General features: G+C 30.1%; 2 protein-coding genes across 6 annotated transcripts; both read right to left on the reverse strand.

Moving 5' to 3' along the window:
- Positions 1 to 13899, reverse strand: LOC141451070 (sodium-coupled monocarboxylate transporter 1-like). 2 transcript variants are annotated; one of them, XM_074122106.1, is made up of 14 exons: positions 13781 to 13899; positions 11901 to 12102; positions 10793 to 10952; positions 9599 to 9664; positions 8954 to 9005; positions 8038 to 8105; positions 4823 to 4977; positions 4582 to 4722; positions 3415 to 3523; positions 3178 to 3287; positions 2925 to 3108; positions 2445 to 2531; positions 2192 to 2346; positions 1 to 1173 (listed from the first exon to the last, which is right to left on the reverse strand). In XM_074122106.1, exons 2-14 carry the CDS (start codon positions 12086 to 12088, stop codon positions 915 to 917), a joined length of 1734 nt encoding a protein of 577 aa, XP_073978207.1. In that variant the 5' UTR covers positions 12089 to 12102; positions 13781 to 13899; the 3' UTR covers positions 1 to 914. The 2 variants fall into 2 exon arrangements, with proteins under 2 accessions (XP_073978207.1, XP_073978208.1); XM_074122107.1 differs by lacking the exon at positions 2445 to 2531.
- LOC141451069 (sodium-dependent multivitamin transporter-like) lies at positions 13155 to 25683 on the reverse strand. Of its 4 annotated transcripts, XM_074122102.1 has the most exons (15): positions 25504 to 25683; positions 25149 to 25231; positions 24794 to 24988; positions 22772 to 22931; positions 22295 to 22360; positions 21226 to 21277; positions 20724 to 20791; positions 19923 to 20077; positions 19716 to 19856; positions 18614 to 18722; positions 18413 to 18522; positions 17952 to 18135; positions 17069 to 17155; positions 16842 to 16996; positions 13155 to 15608 (listed from the first exon to the last, which is right to left on the reverse strand). In XM_074122102.1, exons 3-15 carry the CDS (start codon positions 24979 to 24981, stop codon positions 15347 to 15349), a joined length of 1737 nt encoding a protein of 578 aa, XP_073978203.1. In that variant the 5' UTR covers positions 24982 to 24988; positions 25149 to 25231; positions 25504 to 25683; the 3' UTR covers positions 13155 to 15346. The 4 variants fall into 4 exon arrangements, with proteins under 4 accessions (XP_073978203.1, XP_073978204.1, XP_073978205.1 ...); XM_074122103.1 differs by lacking the exon at positions 25149 to 25231; XM_074122105.1 differs by having other exon boundaries at positions 15391 to 15608; positions 16928 to 16996; positions 25149 to 25683.

A 25683-nucleotide genomic window follows, 5' to 3' on the forward strand; every position in this document is an offset into this window, starting at 1 on the left:
CCTATAATTTGGCATACTTAGTACTTTTATAATGTAATTATGGTGTAACTGCAATGTATGGATGTACAATGGAGGCATATTTGTTTCCAAGGTGATAATGTAATTTGGGGTGTTCCTAGGCAATCTTAATAACTTTTTAATAAAGTACGTGAGTAACTGTTCTCCTTGCATGTAAGACTTTCCACCCCAAACTTGCGCGCCATAGCACATGATTGCACGAGAAACAGCGTTGAACATTTCTAGCTTGGCCGAAACAGGAATTTTGCTATTTGCTATAAATGATTTCCAAACAGAATTTAGACCTATTTTTGCCTTTAATAATTTATCATTTAAATGTTTATTTAAATTTAACTGAGGAGTTATGCGCAATCCAAGATATTTGTAACAATTAACTATTTCTATATTTTCATTACCTAAAGACCAACGCTCTTTATTAGACGGTCTTCCGCCGTTTCGACATACCATCACTTTTGATTTATTTGTGTTAATCTTTAGGTTCCATTTGAGGCAATACTTTTCTAAAACATGAATATTATGTTGTAACTCAACAGGATCCAATGCAATCACCGCAATGTCGTCAGCAAAGGCTAACAATTTAATTTTATTTCGGTTAATATTAATTCCTCCTATAAGATCATCTTCAATATCATTTATGAAAAGAGTAAACAATAAAGGGCTCAACAATGCCTAAATTCAAATATAAAATTAAACTTAACTTAATAAACATAATTTATTATTATTATTTAAATTTATAATTTTTTTTTTTTTTTCTTTTATTGTAAGTTACCACTGCAACAGTTGTTGCAACATGCAAATGTGGTGAAAGAGAAAAGAAATAACAGGAAATCATGATTGGACACTGCTACACGAAGAAATGGAAATTCTGAACGATGCGAAATAAATAACTTTATTTTTTAATTCGCAGCGTTCAGAATTTCCATTTCTTCAGCACTAAAGATTTCTTCATCTTTCTTCGTCTTCCTGAGTTGAGGTATCAGCAAACTCTCGTCAACTGCTTCATCATTAGAAGAAACTATACTTACAATCAGGCCAACTATAATACTAGTTATTACTGCCAGAAATGATATCAAGTTGAACGATAACCGATATGGATAAGGGAGATCATCATCAAAACTTGTTGGAACGTATCCTAGATAGCCCTCTGTTGTTACGCTGAAATTATAAAAATAGAGAATTTATTATTGAAACTTAGGTTCGGAAAGAAAATACATAAAAGAGCACAAAATTTAATTAAAAAAAAATGTATTTACACAAATTTGATTTTACATAATATATTATATTAGAATTATAGTTTCCATTTTACTAATTTGTAAAATGTCGTAATAAAAGTGGCAAATTATTTAAAGTAAAGCTTAATTTTTTTTTCATTCAATAATAGAATTTTCTGACAATTTTTAATGTAAAGTTTCTTCCAAATTTTTATCTGGCTTTCTGCAACTCACTTAACAGAATTGACATTATAAAAATCGATCAGACAAAATAGCAAAACGTTCTACAAAACCCATTAAATTTTCAGAAAATTCTCTATCTAATAAAACATACGACCAACATGGCTTCAGGTAAGTTAATCATTGATAGAGTTAATCAACTGAAATAGCATCATCTCCACATTATTCAATTCTAATGTAACATTTTAGGATATCTCTAAAACAGGCAATGTTTCAAAGAACAAAAAAGTCTTAAGCGATTGATGTAAACAAGTGATTATGGTTGTGTGAGAGAAATAATATTAATGATTTAGGAATGAAATCAAAATATCCGAAAAGAAGAACTCTGATGCAACTCAAAGTAGGATTCAATACCAGAATAACAACCAAGTTTACCAAGTTTTCGATAAAATTGGTTTACCATAAAAGCTGCATTTCTCAGTTTCTCACTGCAACCTCGATTAGTATCTAATGATCGTTATTTTAATTACCGCATCAATCTATTTATATAAAAATTTGGAAAGTTTTTTCGGCAGAATTAATTTTTGGTAAAGTTCTGGCACTAGTACCTCTAAAATACTAAGACCTATAGAAGCAAAATGCTTTCTATAACCTGAAATCCCAAATACTTTTAAATAAACAAATATAAATGATTCTTAAATTGTGCCAGATAATGTTACAAATTGTGAAGCCTCACTTATTCTTTATAATTTATTCATATATAAGAGCTTTTCTTTACTTACTTTAAATCTAATTTCTCCGTAATATTTGGCGAACATCCTTCTATACTAACAATTTTAGTATGGTATTTAATTTTACCAGAGCTCACGGCAAATTGTATTCCCAAGCCAAGCCAAATTGACATCGTTAAGCTTACTAATCCACCAGCGATAGCGCCCTTTAAGATGTTTAAAAAAATCATCAATTAAATTTACATTTATCAAGTAGTTTTTATACATTAGAGTAAGCAGATATTTTCAGTCGTGAATCCATTACCTTAGAATTGGCTACACGAAAAAACATGCCAAATAAAAAGAGAAATATAGTCATTCCATTGGTGAAGCTTATTGTTGTTTTCATTAACTGCAACATAGTCACGATAATTTAGATTTTATAAAAGTTTTACTTCTAAAAGTAACTCCTACCATAATACTAATAGAATCTGGAGTAAATGAAACCAAATTTTCACTTATTTTATTTATTATTATTCCATTCGGCTTTTTCCTTTTTTTTTACTTCGAGAATTTTCTAAACAGGAGACCATTGTTTAATCTCCTCCAATATGGTTCTTAACAATTCAATGAAGATGGAGAATTTATAGCACTTGCTATGGTTTGCTTTATTTAAATCATTGTGATGAGGGCAAAAATCTTTAAGCAACGGATGCTAAATGTCCAAAAAAACATTGACGAATATCACAAGATCATTTTCAACTCTCCCTTATTAAAAGAAGCACTTAGGTCTGTCTTTTCTTACCTGGTAAATGCTTCCAATGTCGTCCAAAGCAAAAATACATACAGCATTAATAATTCCAAGAATGATTACTGATGATTTAATGATTATGTTTGTTTGAACTGTAGTTAATTCCCAAGGTATCAGAGGTTTTAGAAAATCTTCATACAATACTGCAGATACACTATTCATTATGGTAGACATAGTACTAAAAAAAGAAAAAGATAGATAGAATGAGGGAGATGTTTAAAAATGTACAATTTAAACAGGGTTTTACCTGAAGGCTGCTGATAAAACACATGCAATTAGTAATCCAATAAATCCTGGAATATTTCTACTTTTATCTAATATATAATATATCGATAGTTGATTGGTATCCTCCAGTAACTAATATAAACAAATCAAACATGAAGATTGAATTTCATACTATTGATGCAAAGTAATGTGCATTAGTAATTCTTTATCGTATCTATTAATACATTCGTATTATGTATCGTACTGAGAAAATGTATACCTTACTCATACCTGGATCACAGTCATGATAAGAAGCATACATTATAACGCCAAAAATTATTGGTAAAAACAACAGAGTAGCATTCCCAATATGAGAGAAAATGGATATTCTGAAATAAGACAATTTATTTAAGAAAATAATAATTAAGCATTACTTAATTTTATTATTATGAAACTTATTTCTAATTCGAAGTTATTTCATTTCTGTTTTTCTCGAATCGCTGAATTTTTTTATTAGAACTGGATTTATTGTTTAAATTGAATAATATTAAGTTGTTTGAGTCCGCAGTGGTGGAAATATAGTTGGATATTATCTTGATAATAGGATTTGTTAATGTTCGAAAATGTAAAGTCCAGTTAAGAATATTGTTCTGAAAAATGAAATATCTTTCATTTATCCTGTAGTTTGCTTCTTAAAATACGATATAATGCAAACACTAAGAGTACCTTTAAAATTATTGTTGGCTGCCTGTTATGATTTTGGAAATATGTCCTGCGGTGATTTAGGTTTTACCCATTGTTGGCTGTTTTCTCTAAAGCTATGTATATTATGAATTCTTACTCGAGATCAAGTCCAAGCGAATTAGTTCATTCCGTTAGAATGCTCCCAAAGCGATAGACAGCAGTTTTTTTTTTAAAAAAAAGTCAACGCATGCCATGCTGTGTAGGATGTTAAGACCGGAGCCAGCAAAAGCTATTTTGAAATGTTATTTGCCAACTAGAGAACGGCTCTTTGATAGAATTCACATTCATTACTGCGAGCCCTTCTGCGGGAAGATGTTTTTGGTAAAAACCGACGCTTTCTCTAAATTTTCCTTGTGGGTGGCAACACCGATTCAAATGCTACCATTCAAAATAGAAGTGAAACTATTGTCAGGTTTTCCATCCCTATATTTTTAGTTACTGATAATGGTAAGCAATTTAATAGTCAGGTACTTCAAGATTTTTATCAATTGGATAGAAGGTATTTAAGATTGAACTCCATATCTTAATGTCTTAATTTACCATATTTTAAAGTACTTAGTTTCCTTTTGGCAAATATCAGATTAGCTCATCTTTTTGTGGAATTTTTGATTTGTTACAGGAACTTATAAATTTTTCCAAATTAAGACAACTGATTATTTTGCATAAACAACTATACATAAAAACAAATACAAAAAATTCTTACACTCTGGCTTTTCTATACGTTGGAAGCGATTTATAACGCTGCACAATTCCTTGATTTATAACTGTACGAGTGAGAGACAAACAAAATGATGATATCAATGTGGTGACTGGAGAATTTCTTACAAATGGGCTGAAATCTAATCTGAAATTATTTGAGAGTTTAAAAAAAAATATATATATATATACATATTTCAGAAGAATTTAAGAGGTAAAAATTGAAGGGATCATAAAAGGGTGCTCACAAATTTATATCAGTTCGCCCACCATTCTCGTACGTATCTATAACTTTCTGAACCCCTCCAACATCGTAGATGCCAACTATAATAAATATAGAAATCGAGAGAAACATAATTATAGCTTGAACTGCATCCACCCAAACAACACCTCTAAGACCTCCCTGCAGCAGATAAAATAAATTTCAATTTTAATATAACAATTACATTACCCAAATTAGGGCGAAAACAACTCAGTAAACAATTATTGGCGAGGAATTCAATTAGTATTCACATAGTAATAGTTTTACCCTTTTCCAGATAGTCGATGAGGATTATTCCTTGCGAATCCCAAAAGACAGTCGCCATAATCTTTCCGGCCGAAGGAACGGTCTTCTCCTTTTTTGGCGCAGATTCCCCCTTGGTAACCATTGTTTACTCGTAGATTGTTCTTTGGTCTCAGGAGTGTAGTGATGTATCCATGTTTCATCCACAGTGACGAAACGACGCTTAAAGTCCTGCGGATTCTTCTGGAACAGCTGCAAACCGTCCTTGCAACACTTCACACGATTTCGTTTTTGGTCAAGCGTGAGCAATCGCGGCACCCATCTTGCGGATAGCTTTGTCATGTCCAAATGTTGATGCAAAATATTATGTACCCGTTCATTCGAGATGCCCACAGCACTAGCAATCTCACGCACCTTCACTCTTCTGTCATCCATCACCATATCATGGATTTTATCAATGATTTCTGGAGTAGTAACCTCAACGGGGCGTCCAGAACGTTCAGCGTCACTTGTGCCCATATGGCCACTCCGAAAATTTTGTAACCACTTATAAACTGTTCTAATCGAAGGTGCAGAGTCACCATAATGTTTATCAAGCTTATCTTTAGTCTCCTGAGGCGTTTTGCCTTTTATAAAGTAGTGTTTAATCAACACACGAAATTCTTTTTCGTCCATTTTTTGAAAATCAATCGACTTCTTCGATTCAAACGAATGCCAAACACAAAGAAATAGACCGATCTGGCTGAAACTTGGTGTGTGTTCTTCCAAGAGATTAGTGATGGGCTATTTGAGCGGACTCGTTCCATTGGAACGAGTCCGATGGTGGAACGAGTTGATTCAAATCCCTATTTTTAAAAAAAGTGATTCCGCCCCGCCCCAAAAAATTTAGGCATATAAAAATGAAAATGAGGCAGCAGAAGGTTTGGAACGATTAAACATAAGAACAAATGTCACGCAATTTATTATATTATTATATCATTAAATGTTAGCTTTCCCAGTTAATAACAAAACTATATTTCTTTAACACACATTGAGTACTATCCCTAATTTCCAATTGCTCTGATAAATATAAAATTAACAACGTAATACAAATATTAACACAAAAATAGGCTAGTCAAATATAAATTAAAGCAATGCAGTTTTGTCATTATCTAGCTTGACCACTAGAAGACTGGAGTTAACTTACTTCAAGAGTATTCAAGGTAGAGAAACGGAAATGGGTAGGAAATTATTCCATAAAAATTCTAACCCTTCAAAATTATAATTACTCATAATATTTATTTACTAAGAATTGAATATCAAGCTTTAAAAATATTATCTCATTATCTTACGAAAAGAAAAAGCTGTGTGCTTAATCTTTAACATAGCGCTGGACACTCTTATTCTTATCTTCATTGGGTAAGTTTGAACGTGTACATGTCAACTAGACGGTCAAAGTAAAACTGGGCCAAAATTTAGTATTACCTAACTGGTTTACTTAGTGTAGTATCCCTCCCACTCTATCACCTATTTCACAAACATTCATCGATTAAAAATATTTTTTAGTTAAATATTCGTTTCATTGGAATACAAAAAACATTATAACGCTTTCTTAAGATGATTTGAATTTTTAAAATTTGTTTTTGTCCATTACTCTTATAAAATACGAAGAATTTCAAATAAAATATAATATACAAACACAGAATGATCTAGTGTGCAGGTGGAGTCAGTCGTAGTTACCATGACAACGGAACCGTTAAACGACTCCGGCCCAGCTCTAGCATTTTCATTGGTTAAATCCACTGGAGTTGGTGGAGTCGAATCCGGAGTGATTTAAATCCTTTTGAAACCGGACTCGTTCCATTTTTTCGTTCACTGAATCTAGCCAATAGAAATTGCTGGAGCTGGAACCGGAGTTGTTTAACGGTTCCATTGCTATGGTAACGAGGACTGACTCCACCTGCACACTAGATCATTGTGTTTGTATATTATATTTTATTCGAAATTCTTCGTATTATATAAGAGTAATGGACAAAAACAAATTTTAAAAATTAAAATCATCTTAAGAAAGCGTTATAATGTTTTTTGTATTCAAATAAAACGAATATTTAACTAAAAATTATTTCCAATCGATGAATGTTTGTGAAATTGGTGATAGAGTGGGAGGGATACTGCAGTAAGTAAACCAATTAGGTAATACTAAATTTTGGCTCAGTGTTACTTTGACTGTCTCACGGTCATGTACACGGTTAAACTTACCCAATGAAGATAAGAATAAGAGGGTCCAGCGCTATGTTAAAGATTAAGCACACAGCTTTTTCTTTTCGTAAGATAATGAGATAATATTTTTAAAGCTTGATATACAAGTCCTAGTAAATAAATATTTCTTTATTTATGAGTAATTATCATTTTGCTTGAAGGGTTAGATTTTTTTTTTATGGGAATAATTTCCTACCCATTTCCGTTTCTCTATCTTGGATCCTCTTGAAGCACATTAACTCCAGTCTTCCAGTGGTCAAGCTAGATAATGACTAAACAGCATTGCTTTAATTTTTATAATTGACTAGTCTATTTTTATGTTAATTTTTGTGTTACGTTGTTAATTTTATATTTATCAGTGCAATTGGAAATTAGGGATAGTACTCAATGTGTGTTAAAGAAATATAGTTTTGTTATTAACTGGGAAAGCTAACATTTAATGATATTTTTTACAATGTTACTAATGCATAGGGTAAGTACAGAGACCGGAATCGGTGAACGAGTTGTTGGAATCGATTCCAACCCTGGAACTGATTCAAATCCAACGAGTCCAAAGACGGACTCGTTCTGCCCATCACTACAAGAGATGCTACTAACTAAACATAACCTTGATACGCGCCAGTAGTGCTATCTCTCTGACTTTGCACGGACTTTTCAAACGACCCTCGTAGAAGCAAGATATTTAAAAGCAATCAAATTTTTTAATAGTATTTGACTTACCAAAGCAGTATAAACTGTACATAGCATACATGCGGCTGGTGTAAATATATAAAAAGATATCGGAAGAACTGCAACAGAAATGTCAATAGATCACATGAGTTAGTTAGTCAGGTGTTTTTTGGAAAACTAAGCTAAAAATAGCCGTCGCGCGTTAGCACAATTGTCATGAAAACCAGGCAGGCATTTAATCTACTCAAAATTGTCGGACAAATTAACAGAACTCGTCATATTTTCTTGCAATTTAATATAATGCAATAACTAGCAATTTAAGTAATGTTACCAAGTTAAATTATTTTAACGTGTATGACCAAACCTTTCTGGTGCAGGCTTTAAGGAGAGATTATAAACATTAAGCATGATGCAATATTTTAATAATATAAATATTGAAGAGAGGTTCACTTTTTGCATTCTCTAGAAACACTCCCTTCTTTTTACATCTTAGTAATTTACAACTTGCACAGAGGTAAAAATTAAATATATTTCAAAATTCGGAGGTTAAAAAAATGTATTAGTTAGAACATCATCAATAGTTAGAGATAGTCGAGTGAGTTTTTAAACCAGATTGTTTAAATTGATCAAATTCATTGGTTGTCATACGCTCCTAGTACTGCCAATCTCCGATCAATGGTGTCTCTTTAAAGACATTCCTTATTGCCCTCTGAAAAAGGCTCCTAGGAAGAAAAATCTAAGGGTAGGCAGCTGCTCCCAAATGATGCAGTCCAGTGTACTAATTATTTATCATTATTATCTATTTATTTTTTGATTACTATACTTTATGTTAATGTACTTGAAGATAAACCCGGATTCAGTTGTGGTTTGTATGTTCCTATACATGAACAACAAGTATAATAATAAGATTGAGAGCTAATAGAGTGCAAAAAGAAATGAACTTTCATGATAATAAAAATCATATGACCTTCAGCTACAGCCTTCCCTGCGGAGTAAATAGTTATAATCGAAAACATCATCTGAAATATGCAATTTTCGTTAATAGTTACTACACAGTGTAATCTACATTTTAAATATTAATGCTATAATTATTAATTCTTTGTATACCAAATAAAAAAAAAAAGCTTCTTAAAGAATTAGCGTCCAAATATTAATTGAAAAAACAAGAAACTTCATATTATTTCTCTTTTTTCACTTTAAAATTCTGTCAGTATTTTGCAACTATAGAATTTCCAAAACTTCATTTGCACCTAATTGTAATTGCAAATTAATATGGCATAGTTAACTACATGCTTTAAAGTGATTGGTCCATTTTGGACGTAATTGCACAAAACTGAAAGGTAAATTTTAGTTCATTAGTAAACTATATTTTTCGCTTTACTGTAAAGAAATAAATACAAAATCAACAGATGAAACTGAAATGGTATTCCAAGTTTGAAATTTCTGCTATTTTTCGTTTTTATTCCATTTGTTTAAGCAATATAAAAACGGCATTCTTCCCTCCTTTCCGATAAAATTAATTTTCCTAATTTTTCACGTATACTTCTTACGTTTAGCGTTGTAAACTTCCTAACTAAATTATTAGTACTTAATTAATTCGTAAAACACATACCTGAGTTGCAAAATATATCAATGAGCCGCAACATCTAACAAATTTATTGAAACGTTTTTCAAGGTACTGAAAATTACAAAATTATAAATAATTCTTCAAAAAATTATATACTGGTATGGTTACAGAAATTAATAAAACTGTATTTTTCATGCCAGACCACGCTAAACCATCAACAAGGTCAACTTTGTTTCCCTTTGCTAGGGAAGAGGCTGCAGTAGTGACAATTTTGCAAAACATTAATTAAAAGTTTTAAAATTAAATCTAGGACGATAAATAAGAACCAAACAAAAACTTAAATCTGGAACGTATGGCATCATGTGAAGAAAAACAAAGACATTGAAGTTTTAGAGCTGTGCAATGAATTCAGAGTGAATTAATTCAGTATCTGATTATACATATTCTAGTTCTTAGTTGCCTCAAAATATATTGCTCTCAATGCGATTATGTTGGTCATTGGTTAAGTCGTTAACATTTAAGTGATGAGCGTACTTTTCCTAAAGAAAACACCCAAAACTTATTTATGCTCTTCTCTGCCCTAAACGATGATTCAAATTCTTTCAATGATTTAAATGACTGAAATCTGGTATAAATTTGTTTAACTTTTTGATATGCAAGTTACAATAATTTTGATTGAATACGCCATCGTTCTCACACACAATCTATATCTGCTAAAGAAACTTATTCTAGACGCTTGTAACATGTCATCTGTAATAACAATAGCCCTTACTGTTGCTTTACCCGATCAAGTAAATAAGTAGTTGGATGATAACATGCATTCTGTAACAAATCGTCAAAGTAAGAAATAGGATGGTAATTTAGAATTATAGATTTTGACACCTCAAAAAAGAGCTCTCAAAAAGTCCTCCTACAACAAATCTTAGTATCGGCAGTGTCTCATTAGAAATGCTTATAAATAACCAAAAGAAGTTAACTGCCATTAGGTAATTGCGATGGTACCTCAGCAGACTGCGTATAAATCATATTTAAAGTTAAAAATAAAATGTTTAATGTTATTTTTAAAAAATCGTTCATTCTTTTGAGATACTAAGTATATTTTAAATGTCTCTCATTCTAGATAAATTATATACCTTTCAATATATGCGAATATTCCAAATTTTTCTAAAATATGTATATAAATGACAGAATAATTCATTCATAGATTTCCAAACTATTTGTCAAAATCCTGAAACTTACTTCAAAAATTGATGTAAAGCGAAGTTTGAGAAGTACAGGTAGGAAAAAGAAATAATTATAAAATAGAGTTGATAATTCAGCAATGGGTATAAACATCATTTGATTTCCATAGTAAAAGGTCTCTCTGGGTAGCACAACAATTGCCGCACTTGAAATAGCGCTGAAAATAATTTTAATTTTTGTCAGTAATAATATTACACAAATAAGATTTTTTTATACAATTTCTACTAAAACTTTTAATTTATTTGAAAATTCACAGCTTCACAGATTCCGGGTTGATCAACTACTACCACCTTGTTTCAAAATTATTTGCTTGATTCCTTTGCTAAAAACTCTCATGGTTGTAATTTGCACTAACATTAAAGACTTAGTCATGAACTTAGCAAATAGCCGAACCTTCTAAAGTTATATTATATATTTTAAGATTATTTGTATTTTATATTTTTGGAAATCGCATGTTGAAACGTGATCCTTTGATCAAACGTATCTGCTAAAATCTTACTTGAGCTTAACCTAAATAGGTTCTCGTAGCTACTGTAAAAGACTGACTGACGAGTGACGATAAGATTCCCATAAAGCCCGTCAATTTTTTCAAACAACGATTCTAAGTTCCTTATGGGGTCTTCATATTTTCATCAAAACCTTTGGTCATCAATTTTTTTTCCAAAAGGAGAAACATTCGTTAATCTTTTATGTATTATAGTTCTGTGCGAGCTTGATGGAGGTACTTTGCAGTATCATTCCCAACTTTTATCTCTCTGTTTAAAGCTTTTCAGTTAGACGAAGAAGCTAAGTTAACAATTAAAGCTTGCTCTTCTCAACTTTTCTCGCCAGCTTACTTCTAGTGCAACAAATTCAAACAAACTGTATGGTTAAGTAAAATTATTAAAACTTTTGATAAAGAAATCAATAGTTTGAATGAATTGAAAACAAATGAATAAATAAAGTACATTAAAACAAAAATAAAGGTGAATTAGTCGATACAGAAAACGTAGTTCATTCCACTTGCCCCGTGTTAGATAAACCCAGAAAATATTTTAACGGTGGTATTTAAGCATTATAACATACTCTAGTAGTACAAAAATTTAAAAGGAAATAAATGACTTACCTGGACACATTTGATAGCAATATAGGCAACCACGGCATGTTCATACTCCCGAACATATATTCATCCAAAGTCTTTGGTTTTTTTTTACTAAAACTATAATAGATTCCAATTAAGGCAGATGAACCAAGTGTTAGAATTAGTAAGAGGTAGTCCCACCAGCTCAACGTAAATTCGTTTCTAGGATCCATTTCTTAATAGGCACCTGATTTCAGATTTTTTAATTAAAAAATTGCTTATGAACTCTTCAGCAGGAATATAAATTAAAAATGTGGTTAGTTCCACAGTGCTGGATATTATTATTTATATTAATAATAAATATTATTAATAGACGGATAAAATCAGCAATGATATAACCTATGTTTACTTCAATATAACCTTAGTAAGTTGAAATAATCTTTTTTTACTTACTTTCGCCATGATAGGCGAATATTGCAAGATTTGCTAATTTATTAAATTGAATTTTGCCGAAAATTCGCGATAAGAGGTCCTCAACAAGGGAGAAAGGTTATTATGAAGTATGATTTTTTTTTCTGCTTTTTGACCCGAATCCATCAACTGCAAAAAATAACAAATGCAGAAAATAAGCGATTACATGATTTCCTCTCTGATGGCGGGGACTGAAGAGTTTGTATAAGCACATGAACAAGAAGATGAACTGGAGCTGGCTCTTTGCCGTATCTACGTCATAGATGCTCGTATAACAACGAAATGGTACTTGTGTCTTGTACGTGCGGTAGTTTATTGATGTCTAGGAAGTACTCGCCATATGTGATCGGCATTGATGGAAAGTCTCACATAATTAATGCGGAGGAAATATGTGAAATGTGCAATTACAATAAATACGAGTACCTTTCACATGTACTTTTTAGGTGCCCGTATTATAAATTATCTAGAGACAAATTCCTAAAAAGATACATTGATTAAAATATCAGCGAGGAAGAAAATTCAGTCAATTTTTTAATGATTAATGATTTGAATAAATTGAAATCTATGGCGTTCTATATGCTGTCTGTTATTAAAAGAAGAGATTTTGCATTAAATTTTGAGTTATTTTATTTTACTTTATTTATGTTTCCTTAAAATGTTTAATTTATTTAGATCTATTTATTTATTTACTCGTTTATCTTTAACCAATTTGTCTTCAAAAGGGGTTTATTATTAATTAATTTATTTAACTAATTATTCTCATTTTCATTTATTTCTTTTATTTGTAATGGAAAGTATTGGATGTAAAACAAGAAAAATGTACGAAGCTGACTCCCTGTAATATGTAATATGTAAAATTCCATAAATACAGTATTATTATTATTATTGTTACATTTTCCAAAGTGTAATTTCCTAAACATTTTAAGAACTGGAACATTTGATTACTTTTTAGGATATTTTAATTTGAATTGAATCTCATGAACAGTATTTATATATTTTAAATAAGGTTTTAACACTGGCTGCTGAGAGAGAAATAAAATTCTAACGGAAAAAATATTTGAAGCCAAGAGAAAATAGAAACATTCTAACCAAGAACCTTATCAAGAAAAGGCGATTAATAAGAAGTGTTATTATTGAGAGAAATAACCAATCAAGGAAGGATTTCTACAGAACACAACCGATAATATAGAGTTTTAGACAAAAAGTGAAGCCATTTAGAAGTAGTGGTCTGTCTATTACTAGTGCGACCAAAGTAACTTTAGAAGCGTTCTGTTCATGAATTCTAAACGATTTTTCTTTTCCCATATGCAAAAATAATTATAATAAGATCTTTATAATAATAAATTGTTTTCATGGTAGTGTACTTTCTGATTTACATAATACTGTTTCACATTTTTAATTACATAAAGTCATAGAGCTTAAGTAAAATAACGGAAATGTAATCCTTGTCTCACCTAAATCTTAAATACAAGCTAATCCCGGTTTTTCAAGATTCCTTATTTTCACTCACAAGAAATTGCACAAAACTTACAATACTTAATTAAAAAGTTAAAAGTTATGTTCAATATACCTGGTATAAAATTTATTACATAACTATCGACTACAAACGTCACAACTCGATTACAATTAGTGAATTAAGTAAATAGTTCAATGTTTCCACTTTTTATCAAAACATTTTAAAAGAACTTGCGATAATTAAGGCCGACCAAGAATGTGTGACCTATATGGGTACACATATTACGTTCAATGTCATAATGCAATTCACCTTCTTTATTTTTTTAATGTCTCTTTTTTTGACGTAAGGTCAAAATTTTGAGTGAAGCCACTCACTAAGTGGGAACTTTTCTTATCAATAAACATTTATTAGAAAAAAATAAACATTTTTTTGGGAGTTTTTCCTGTTAACTTTTTTCTGTGGTTACAGTGTATACTATTTTCCTGATTTACTCTTCTAATTAGTTCTTTAATTTAAAAAAAAAAATCAATAGAAAAATAGTATCAACGGAAAAACAGTATCATTTTATGCATTTTTACTTGAAAACTGCAATAATAAAATTTATAAAGAACGTGGGCTTTCTATTTCAAAAATCTTTGAATAAAAGTTCTTATTCAAATAATGTGACGAAATTCCACAAATCTTAGAACCTGTAGAAACGCCTCTTGAACTGATTTGACCACTACCACTGAAATTACTACCCACATTTAACCCATGAAAAACCGATAAGTTCCTCCACAACCTGCAGAGGTAACTATAAATAAAATAATAAATAATAATAATAAAATAAAAAACCGTTAGGTTACACAATTGCATACAAACTATAATATAACGGGAATAAAATTCAAATAATGAATAATATTGATTCATCAGTTCCGTGTAAAGAATTGTCTTCCACAACGTTTCTATCGTGCACTTCACTTGCTTCCTCTACAGAGTAAGGGAGTCTCACTAAGTCAGCTAAAAAAGTATTATGTTAGAAAATCAGTGGAAAACTAAATCTCTATACAGAACTGATGATTATATCTCCGATGATGTATTAAAATCCGAAAAAAGTCAGTTAAAATAAAAATATGCATGCTAGGGTTTAAACCAACTACATTATTGAGTATCATGGACCTAAACACTAAACACCTTTTAATCAACATGAAATTAAATAAATTTGAAAATAAAATCTAATATATATCAAATGAAGTGCTTACAAATAGTCTTAAGTTAAATTTTTTAAAAATGACCATTTTTGTTTAACCCCAGCCAAACTCACACTGTAAAGTTCGTTATCAACGTGGTTGGCTTCACGCATTATTCTCTAGACAGGTAAATGTAGGATATAGTGGGATCTTGTATAGTCTATGTAAAAAAAAGCGATAATTTAAAGTTGTAAGAAGAAACTCTAAAGGAAATTGTCACATTTTTACTATGTGTTTAATAATTAAACATATAAATATATATACAAGATTTATGACAGGTTTGTACACTTTAAATGTACCATATTATTAATTAATTTAAAAGCCTTAAAACTGTTTCAACTGACAGCCTTCAGACGTTCCATTTCTTCCTCTTCAAAGGATTCTAAAACTTTCTTCTTCTTCTTCCTAAGTTGTGGTACCAATAAACTGTCATCAACCTCTTCATTATTAGAAGTAATTGTACTTATAATCAATCCAATTATTATGCTTGTTAATAAGGAAATCAACGTTATCAAATTGAATGACAACCGATAAATATAAGGTAGATCTTCATCGAAAGTAACTGGAACATAACCTAGGAAGCCCGTTGTTGTAACGCTGAAATTGTAAAAAATTGGCATTGAGTGAGGCATCAAATAATATTAGATTATATTAAGCTAAAGAGATAATAGAAGAATGATAACTCAATAAACCCCTTTAGCAATTAGCTTCTAAATAAAGAATTAAAAAAATATAGGTTTTCGAAAAATTTTGAACATCGCTAAAAACTTTCATTATTTTTGGTTCTTCGTTCACTGAACCGTTCTTGTAACTGAAAGAAATTCAGTACTGCCAAATTGGCAATAACTGAACTAATGTAACTTTCACGTTCTTGTATTATCGGTACATATATTATATTTTCGTTAACACTGAAAAGCCAAAAATCGTGTTATATTCCAAAATATGTGCTTCAAGTTTGCTGTCGTTCTCAACTGAATAGAATATTAGTTTTATTTATTGTGAAAGTTAGTTTTGTTTGCACAATAACATTGATTGCGAAGGATGGAAATATTTGATTAATGGAGAGCCAAAAGTTTTCCTAAGATACCGATTCAACCTACAGAAAAGTCGCGATTATTGTTACAATAGATTTTAGCTAAATGAAATTTGTAGCTTACAAACCGGGAAGAAATTAACTTAGTGGTAGTGCGCAGAATAGATGTAGGAAAATCAATGGTACGGTCCTGGTTTTCCCCAGAGATTTTTCCTTTCCACGTTGCCCGATGAATGTGGAATCAATGAAAGGCTTCGTGCACTGACTTTATTAATAGTTGACATGCCTAAATCTAAAAAATTAACTAGCCCTTTTTTTGAATAGTAAATCTATCACGATTGGCAATGTACTTGGTCAAATAATCAATAATCACATGATTATTAATATATTTTTTCTGTTTCCAAATTCTAAGGTTCAAACTACTTTGAATACTAAAATTTTAAATTATCAATATGTAACACCAATCAATTGCTGTGGTATAAACATAATTTTTATTAATTAAATTTTGTTTTTCATTAAAAAAAAAACAATGATTTTCAAATGGTTTTCTAGTTAATCTACGGCCCTTGGATTTAATATTTCAGAAACAACAAAATGTCTCCGCATTCCATTCTTCATTAAACTAAAATAAGTTTATCAATAAGTTTATTGAATAGTGATTCAACCACTAAATTCAAAGGCAAATAAAAATTCCAGTTTAAAAAATTTCTTTCAAAATATGTCGGTATAAAGAAAAAAAAACCACTTATTTGCAATAATGAAATAAGTTAATTATTACTTAGGTTTTTTTCGCTTACTTTAAATTTAGATTTTCAGTAATATTTGGCGGACATCCTTCTGTACTAACAATCTTAGAATAATATTTAATTTTACCAGAGCTTACAGCTGATTGAATTCCTAAACCCAGCCAAAGAGAGACAATAACCCCTGCAAATCCACCAGCAATAGCGCCCTGTAATAAAAATTTCAGTAATTAAACTTACATCAGTAGCTTAATCCTAAATCACATTCAATTATCCATTACCTTAGAGTTAGCTCTACGAGAAAACATTCCAAAAATAAATATAAATATAATTACACCATTAGTAAAGCTGATTGTTGTTTTAAATAACTGCAAATGTAGAAACAATGCATAAGTTTTTTTGCTTAGAAAGTTAAGTGAGGTTCAAAATTAGTAAGAAAGTAAAGTAAGTATAAGTGAGGAATAAATGAAATTATTTAAAATGGAAACCAATTATAAAAATCAGTTTGGTTCATCGCAAAACCTTTGCAGTAATTAACGATTCAGTTTAACAAAATTTTCTAAGTTTAATTTTTTATTAATATTAATTTCCCTTAATGTTATTTAGATGATATAATCTATCATTAACTGAAATAGCCATTTCTTAGGTTGGGAAGCAGCTGAAATCTCTTTTGTGGATAAAAAGGTTGTTGCAAATTTGAGAAAAACAAAATTGATTGAACGTTAAAGAAAATAGAGCGAGAAAAAAAACCCGGAAAAATGTAGAACTTACTTCTAGTGATTAATTTTTTTTTTTATTCATTTTTTATTTTTTGCCTTCACTTTTGTCACTTCTTTGAATTATATAATAAGCACAAAACAGGACAGTTTTTTGAGACATTATAGAGGAAAGATAATCAAGTATCCTCTGAAATCACTCAAAAATTAATTTAAGGGGAAAAACCGCACCAAAAGTTAATCACTAGTTAGCTAGATTTTTAAAACTGAAAAAAAATCATGAGACTTAAGAAAAACCGTTATAATATTAGAATTTTTAAAAATTACTAAAATTTTGCCTAGAATAATTTTTTTTAGATTTTGCTTCCAGTTGTCCGACTCTGTCAGTTTTTGAACTAGTTTCTGAATGATTCTTTTTTTTTTTTTAATCATTAATATGTTTTCTTACCTGGTAAATGCTTCCAACATCGTTTAAAGCAAAAATACCTAAAGCATTAATAATGCCAATAATTACTACTAACGATTTAATTATTAAATTTGATTGAGATACAGTTAGCTCCCAAGGAATCAGAGGTTTTATAAAATCTTCATAAATTACTGCTGATACGCTGTTCATTATTGTAGACATTGTACTAAAATGATAAAAATAAGACATATTAAGTACTATTTTGATTATTTTGAAATTAGTTATTGAGACTAAATATTGTTTTTACTGTTTATTTTATTTTTTTCTTTCCTATGCAGAAGTCTATTGTAAGCTCAATTTTTTGACTGAGTTAGCTTATTACAAGAAAACTAGCAGACGGCTTTTGATAAACTTTAAATAATAGTTGTGCTTTTTTTTAATATTTCTAAATAAAAATAATTACTAATAGTATTTGTATATCAGAATTATTATTTTAATAGTACCTGAATGCAGCCGATAAAACAGAAGCAGATAATAACCCAACTAAGCCTGGAATATTTCTACCCTTATCTATCACATAATATATTGTTAATTGATTAGTATTCTTCAGTAACTGATTTAAAACAATACAAAAAAAAAAAAGAAGATTTTTAATATTCAGTTAATAGTTTGCTAATATGTGACCTTATTAAGAAAATATTTACCTTACTCATTCCAGGATCACAGTCATAATAAGTAGCATATACTACAATACCTAAAATTACTGGTAAAAAGTAAAGCAAAGCGTTTCCAATGCCCGTGTAAATTGAAATTCTGCAATAAAATGGTACAAGAATAATTGATCATTAAAGTAAAATAATCGTCTATTTTTAACACCCAATTACCGATTAGATGTCTTGAACTTAAAGCGCAAAATATTTATAAATTTATTATTTAAATTTTAATAAATATATTAATATTTGAATAGAAATTATATATGAAAATGGGCTCATCATAAGGGTCTGAAATATCTAATAAATTTCAAAAAATATTTAGGAAAATTTAATGCAGTACAATTACTTTAATGGCAACAACTGTTATATAATTTCCAAAAGTACTATAGATTTTTAATATCTTCGGTAAGGATTTATAAAAACATTGTTTAAAAGTGAATGTTAAGTGCTCGGAAAAAAGTTTAAATAAATACTCTCACAAAGCTCTTTCGTATTTACTAAATGGTTGAAATATAATGAAATGTTTGGTACTTGCTGATTTATGATTTTGTGTTTTAATCAATCATTTTACTTAACTTTTCAAACTGAATGTTTTGGTTAAGGAGATTTTTGTACATTTTTATAGATTTTCCTTCTTATTTCTTGGTTGAATTGTAAACCTTATTTATACTTCTAATCATATGTAGATATCCGGATATCGGGAATAGAGGGGTAGATTGTTTCATTAATACCTGGTGGTTTTAGACCGACAATAATGCAGTAGACATTACTGTTTTCCTGCATTCATAATTCCAATATTTAAACTGTGAGTGCCTATTTTATCTGCAAAGAGCTAAAAATTTACTCTTATAAACCGGTAAATGCCATTTATTTAAAAGAAAATTTGGCAATTTTATCTTTTGTGAGAAAAGAGAAACAAAAATAGTCAATGTTGAAGTATTTTTCATCATTACGCTATCCCATGCAGTTTTTAACAATCAACCCCTGCACACTTTTCCTTTCGGAGAGTTTTAATCAAAATAAAGGGCATATCATGCAGTGAGAGCATTATGTGAGTATAGATTAAGCAATTTTTGTTTTGAATACCACTTACATCTTTGCTTTGTTGTATGAAGGAAGTGACATGTAACGCTGCACAATTCCTTGATTTATGACAGTACTTATCAGAGTTATAAAAAATGAAGAAAGCCACGTGGTAACTGGAGAATTCCTTACAAATGGACTGAAATCTAAACTGAAAAATTTGAAAATTATTAACATGATCAAAATAAAAGTTTAAGAATGTTCAAACGATACTTACTAATCTACATCAGTTCGTCCACCCTTCTTGTATATATCAATTACTTTGTTGACTCCACCAACATCGAACATACCAGTTATAATAAAAATAGCGACTGAAATGAACATGATAGTAGCTTGAAAAGCGTCAACCCAAACAACACCTCTCAGGCCTCCCTGTAGCAAAAGGAGTATTGGAATAAGTAAATATAAACAACAGAGAAAAGCTTATGGCGTTCACCATAATAATTAAGCTTAAATAATTCACTTGTTACATAAGCATTGCATAATAAAAACTACATTTCCTTGCCCATCTTAAGTTACGAGATAAATCACTGCAGAAACTACACATTCAAACAATCCAATAGGCTTTTGTATCGAGCAAAATTTACTAAAATGTGTGAATATAATGTGCGATAGACTCTCAACCAATAGTTCATTACTTCTCGAAACCGTTCTAAACTTCTAACTAAACTCTTTCGTAATGAAAAGTGATTCGAGTCTAACCTGTTTAGAGTTTTTTTTTTCTATCTCGAGAGTTTGAGATTCATCAAGTTTGTGCAAGGAATTTTATGTACAAGTCTCTTGAGTTTTTAAATTTGTTATTAAAATGTCTCTACCCTGTTTCTTTTAAATTAATATTGCACATTTTAATTGTTTAGAACTCCAACACAAACGGGTGGCTAATACCAGAATTATTACAAAACAAATTAATAGGCCTTATCAAGTAAAAATTAAAACTTTATTCATATCATTTCAAAGACTTAAGCCAGCTAGAAATACAATAATAGCCTGAGTTAAGCATTAAAACCTTTTGACTTACCAGAGCTGTGTAAGCTGTACATAATAAACAGGCGGCTGGCGCAAAAATGAAAAAAGATATCGGTAGTACTGTAATAGAAATGCAAAAACTATAATTAATTTACATGTTGATAATAAAATGTTTAGTAAAGGGAATCTCTCTCTAAAAAACCTATTCTTAGGTGGCTTATTTTTGGAGAGAAGTTAGCACAACTTTCAAAAATCGATCATTGAATCCAAGGGATCATGGAGAAAATTTAAGAAAGCTTGAACACTTTCTTAAAGGAATATTCCGATGACAAAAAATTATGCTGAATTTCCAACCTGCAGTACATGTACGTGTTTTGGTATTCAGGGTTGAAACTTTTTAAAATGATCTTTGGTGAGTTTTGAATTCGAAGAAGAAAACATTAAAGATGCTTAGAGCAAAATAACCTTCTTTTCATTTTAAATAGAACTACTAGATTCGAACAAAAAGCAAAGGAGAATCAACATTACAAAATAAATAATTGTTTAAAAAATACCTTCAGCTACTGCCTGACCTGCTGCAAATATGCTTATCAGTGAGAATAAGATCTAAAATAAATAAATAAAAACAAATAAATAATAAAGTTTGGTTTAACTTTTTTGTTAACTGTTTTCTAATTTCGTGCTCTTAATGATATCATGATTCTGAGGTAAAAAAGATTAACTGAAAAGCAATATAAATTTTGTGAAATATAATTTACTATAAGTTAGCAGATTTACACATTTTCTTTGAACTTGGTTACATCGAAATTGTTTATCTCGAAACTTTGACTCACTCTCTCCTTCGCTAGCAAGTTCTCGCCTATTTCTAGAGGCCTATAGACCTTCCTCAACCCTATATTTTCCATTCGAATTATTGGATATTGTTAATCAAGAATTTAAATGTAGTTTATTGATGAACGTAAATGGTTCTGTTTATCATAGTATGCATACATAAGGATTTGTCATTGATTTTACAAAATCCTTATATTTCCAATGATAATAACTTTATTTTGATGAAAAATGTATTCAAGGTTAGAGGACAGCTCTTAGGATTGAATTTTAGAGTTGGAAGAATTGAGCGAGAGCATTTGTGCAGTTTGTGCAATCTGGGTCAAGCAGAGGATGATTATCACTACATTGCCGTTTGTCATGTTTTAGGAGAAATTATTATTATTATTTTTAAATGATTTAAGGCGCGTCAACATCTAAGGTTATTGGCGCCAGGAGCTTTTTTCAGTGCACTGCCGGCCTCCGGACAGTGTTCTCTCGTTACAGACAACACTGTCCATCACCGGGCAGTGAGCTGTAAGAAGCTCCTAGGAAAAGAAAATCTAAGGGTCAGCTGTTGGATTCGAACCCGGGACCTCCGCGTGGGAGTCCAGTATGCTAACCTCATAGCCAATCCCTTCCCTTATTATTATTAATTATCACTGATCAGAGACCAGCATTTCTAACCCCTAACTCATCATTAACTCTCGTCTGTAATAATTACTAAATTAATGTGTAATGTGCATACTATTATCTATTTGTAACTATCAGACTAATAAATTAAGATATCTAAAAAAAGCAAAAAAAAAAAAATACCTGCGTTGCGGAGTACAATATTGAACCAAAACGTCTAGTAAATTTATTGAAACGTTTTTCAAGGTACTGAAAATCACAAAATAGAGACAATATTAAATTGAATTACAAAATAATAATAAATTATGTTATAGTCTATGAATTCTTTTAAGTCAAGAAAGTATCTATCAAAACATTTTTCTAAAAGTAAGAAAGATTCGCATCGCAAGCATTGATAAGACAAATTATCTTTCTTTTTTTTTAAATAAAATCTATTTAATTGAAACTTTGAGGAATCTCAGTTTCAGTTAATTAATGTAATTTTACTGAATGTAACATTTGCTAAAAAGCGCCATATAAATTTATAACTTTAATATTGGGTTATAAAAAAAGAAGCAATTGCCTAAATCTGAAATCTTGATATCAGAACATCTTACATCTTAAAAGAAATTCCATAAATTAAAGAAAAAAAAAAAAGAATTATAAAAATTAGGTACTCACTTCAAAAATTGATGTGTAGCCAAGTTTAAGAATTACCGGTAGAAAAAAGAAGTAATTACAAAATAAAGATGCTATTTCCGCTAAAGGTACAAACATCATTTGATTTCCATAATAGTAGGTTTCTCTGGGGAGTATTACAATTGCCGTACATGATACAGCGCTGGAAATGGTATTAATTATTGGTTAAGTATGGATAGACTTTCAGTTAAGCGCAAAGGTGAATATAGAAAGAGGGGTACATTGTTGATTTTAAACCTCTCAGAACGTAAGTTTTTTTGTCAGGTTTCGGATTTTCAACACCTGAGACAATGAATCAACACTCATTAGTTCCCAGCTTCCCTTCCTTCAATTCGCTACAATTTATTTTAGTTTACAAAATCGACTCTTAGAAACACCCTCATAGTGTTCACCTCTTATACGCTGGTGGGAATGGTTACTATATCTGGACAAGATTTCTTCCTTTCTGCCTTCATTATTTATTATTCCATACTTGAACTTAATAAACAATATCCCCCCATATCTAAATTAAATCTATTACTTTCCAAAGCTCCTCAAAAAAAAAAAAATTTACTTACAAAAATAGAAGCGACAAGTTCTACACTCTGCTAATGACTGCAAAAATGTTTGCATAAATAGGTCGAGCCGTTTTCTAGAAATTAAAATACCAAACAAAAAACTATCTTGTTCAGTGGTCTTTCACTTGAGCGACTTTTTTTCTTAAAAAAAAAATGAATCTTGTAGTTATGCTATGCTTTTAACGACCTTGAATTTATAATGTAAAACAGAATGTTGTTCTGACAGGTTACTTTAGAAATAAGCTATTAATCGTTGTTACCTCCCTGAGAACGACCACAATCAATTTCTCTGGGAAAAGGTTTTAAATAAAATTTAGGGATAATATCTGTAACTGGGGAGTAATTTGTTAAAAAAGATAATGAGTTAATTTCGTCTGAAATCTAAGTAAGAAAACAAAAGAAATACCAACTTAGAATTAGTTTTTCAGACATTCTGTCTAAAATCCCAATCAAATTTTTGCACTAAAAACAATATATTTATTATTAAAATTGTGCATCTTAAAGTTGAGGCCACAAATCTTTTTATACAAATAATTTCCAATAGAACACAATTTTGAAGAATTTTGCATGAGTTGTAAAATAAAAAAGTAAAATATTCGACGATTTTTCTCAGGCGGGATTTATAGAATAACTACCAATTAGGTATCGTGGGCGGGGGCATTTGTAGCACAAACTTTATTATTAACAATTTTTTTAGCTAACAAGAAGTTAACCACAAGATTCGAAATGGGGATCTCCCAATTTCAAATCCAAGCTTTATATCCAAAATAATATATTATTAAAATAGAATAATATAATTAATGGATTCAAATGAGATAGAGAAATTTTAATGCCCCAAATACTTCTCCAAGTTTTTGGCAGTATTTTTATAGTTACAATCATTAAAGTACAATCCGAGAATTTTCGATGCTCCTGTGCTATGCTTTTGGGAGGCTTAGAGAGCTTTGAGAACCTCGAATGCAGAGATACTATATGAGATGTATTTAGAAACGATGATGTAAAAACATCATTATATTTTCAATTCTGGATTAAGAAAATTTAGTCGTTTTACAAGGGCACCCATAAAGTTATTTAACATTTTCAAACAGACTGCAATAAATGAAGATTAAAGAGTCTACTATATTCAATTTGAGATTAATTAAGAGATAAATGGTTTAAAGAAATATACAAGGTTTTGCGTCTGTTCAGACTTTTTTTTTTTACTTGTAACCTTCCCTCGATCCAAAGAAGAAGTATTGCAATCGAGCATATTTCTAATAAGTTTAGACTGGAAATTGCTTTATTACAATGCTTTAATTTACTGAATTAGAATAAAGAATTGGCAATAATTATAGTAATTTCTCTTCCATCTTGCTCTAAAAATGTATTCTTCCGTTTATGAAAAGAAAGAGCTAATTCTTAATGTAAAAATTGCTAAAAAATTAGAACAAAATAAATAAATTCTTACCTGGCAATATTAGAAAATAATATAGGCAACATTGGCATGTTCTTATTTCCAAATAAATATTCATCCAAAGTCTTTGGTTTGTTTTTACTAAGACTATGATAGATTCCAATAAAGACTGACGAACCTAGTGTTAATGTCAGTAAGAGATAGTCCAACCAGGTCAACGTAAATTCCTCGCTTGGATCCATTTGTTATCTGTAATGAATTAAATAAATTTACTTGGTTATAACTCCATCTTTTATCCAGGTAGAATTTGAAGCTTGTTTAGCCAGAGCTTTCCAAAACAAATGTACCAGAAAAATGTTTGAAACAAAACTGTAAGAATTCAGCTTAGTAGTTGGTACCTAAAGTTTACCTCAAAAGGAACAGCAGATTGTAGGAATCTAAACCATTAAGAACGCACTGGTAGCTGTCCGATTTCCTTTTGTTCCAAGAATGCTTTAAATATAACTCAAATTAATTGTGCGGTAAGAAAGGTATTTAATGATTGATCATCAAATATTGTACGAAAAGATGTAATGTTGAAAAACACGCAATTTGGACATTTTTTTCAATTTTTTAAATAAAAGATTATTCAGCTGGGAGAATCGTTTATTCGTTTATTAATCTTTTGTGGCTTTTTACTGGTTGTTTATGATTTTACTTCCCAGAGAACGCCTGCAGAAATCAATAGTTTGGTTAAAAGGTAACTAATAAAAGTGATAAGTTACCTGGCAAATAAAATAAATAAAGGAAATTTATATTAACTTTAGCCCAACTGAAATAATTTTAACTATTAAATTAATTATATCTAAACTATTTTTAAATAGTTAAAACAATGAGAGAGAACACTTAGTATGTCGCTCGTGGTTTAAGATTCAACTGCGTCACTTCCATTCAGAAGAGGAATG

Source organism: Rhodnius prolixus, unplaced genomic scaffold (assembly GCF_049639745.1).
Source record: "Rhodnius prolixus isolate KJV_2025 unplaced genomic scaffold, Rpr scaffold_8, whole genome shotgun sequence".
NCBI lineage: Eukaryota > Metazoa > Arthropoda > Insecta > Hemiptera > Reduviidae > Rhodnius > Rhodnius prolixus.

Coding starts and splice junctions, on each gene's coding strand:
- LOC141451070 (XM_074122106.1), bottom strand. CDS start 12,088: ATGGATCCTAGAAACGAATTTACGTTGAGCTGGTGGGACTACCTCTTA. Junction 4,723..4,822: donor GGGCGAACTGATATAAATTT/GTGAGCACCCTT, acceptor AAATAATTTCAG/ATTAGATTTCAGCCCATTTG. Junction 2,532..2,924: donor ACATTGGAAGCATTTACCAG/GTAAGAAAAGAC, acceptor ACTATGTTGCAG/TTAATGAAAACAACAATAAG.
- LOC141451069 (XM_074122103.1), bottom strand. CDS start 24,981: ATGGATCCAAGCGAGGAATTTACGTTGACCTGGTTGGACTATCTCTTA. Junction 22,361..22,771: donor GCTACACATCAATTTTTGAA/GTGAGTACCTAA, acceptor TGTGATTTTCAG/TACCTTGAAAAACGTTTCAA. Junction 20,792..21,225: donor AGGTCAGGCAGTAGCTGAAG/GTATTTTTTAAA, acceptor TTTCTATTACAG/TACTACCGATATCTTTTTTC.